At 45.5% G+C, this 866-nt stretch overlaps 1 protein-coding gene across 1 annotated transcript in view; it reads right to left on the bottom strand.

The window, feature by feature from the left end:
• Positions 1 to 332, bottom strand: part of MALT1 (MALT1 paracaspase) — an 86,488-nt gene extending 86,156 nt beyond the window's left edge. The window contains exon 1 of the mRNA XM_011949579.1: positions 121 to 332. Within this exon, the coding sequence (XP_011804969.1) occupies positions 121 to 332 (212 nt within the window). The remainder of the gene's footprint in view (positions 1 to 120) is intronic.
• Positions 333 to 866: the final 534 nt, after the last annotated feature.

Genomic DNA, 866 nt, shown 5'->3' with positions numbered 1-866 from the left:
ATGGTCTCGATCTCCTGACCTCGTGATCCGCCCGTCTCGGCCTCCCAAAGTGCTGGGATTACAGGCTTGAGCCACCGCACCCGGCCAAAATTTTTGACTAGACTTTTAAAAAATTACTACTTTGCAAACTGAGCTGTGGCATATTTAAGGCTAATCAGATCTTGGGAATGATTGTATTTAGCAGGAATCATCTGGTTTTCCCGGGTCAGACTGCCGCCCACAATCTTCGTCGTCAAAGCAGACAACCCTGTAGAGGATGCCCTTCCCTGGAGTGATCCGGAATGGATGACACCTGAGCTCTCTCTGCCACTCTTGGCAACATCCAAGGCCATCATCCCTTTGAAAACTATGGCTTCGTTTGGGACAAAAAAGGAAGTAACTTACGAAATGTGACCAGTCAGATAGTTGCCTGCACAAGGCTTCCTGGCCCAATTTCTGTTGCCATTAGCTTTTCAACACCCAAGGCAGCAGGATTTTCTGACCAATAATTTGGATACCTATATTCTTATACATGTTGGCGAGGTAGGTGCGCCATACAGTCTCCACCTCTTTCTAGCGGAAGCAGTCCTTAAACTTCACTCTAGCATAAGTTCAGAATTCAGACTGCAGTGCGATGGCTAAGAGCATGACCTTTGGACCCGGAAAGATCTGCTGGATTCAAGGGTTAGAGGCTTGAATGAGTTACTTAATTTCTCTGCCTTATCTATTAACGCAGGACTGAAAATAGTTTATATAGAGTTGTTGGCTATGTGAAGCACTTAACTCGGTAACTGGCACATCGTAGATAATAAATGCTATTACCCTTACACATACAAGTGCCATGTCATACTCAGTTTGACTTGGCAAGCCTTTCCCAACCACTTCAG

The sequence above is a fragment of the Colobus angolensis genome, unplaced genomic scaffold, assembly GCF_000951035.1.
Source record: "Colobus angolensis palliatus isolate OR3802 unplaced genomic scaffold, Cang.pa_1.0 Scaffold108, whole genome shotgun sequence".
NCBI classification, from domain to species: domain Eukaryota; kingdom Metazoa; phylum Chordata; class Mammalia; order Primates; family Cercopithecidae; genus Colobus; species Colobus angolensis.
The sequence above is the reverse complement of the archived record's forward strand: the minus strand, read 5'-3'. Positions and strand labels throughout refer to the sequence as shown.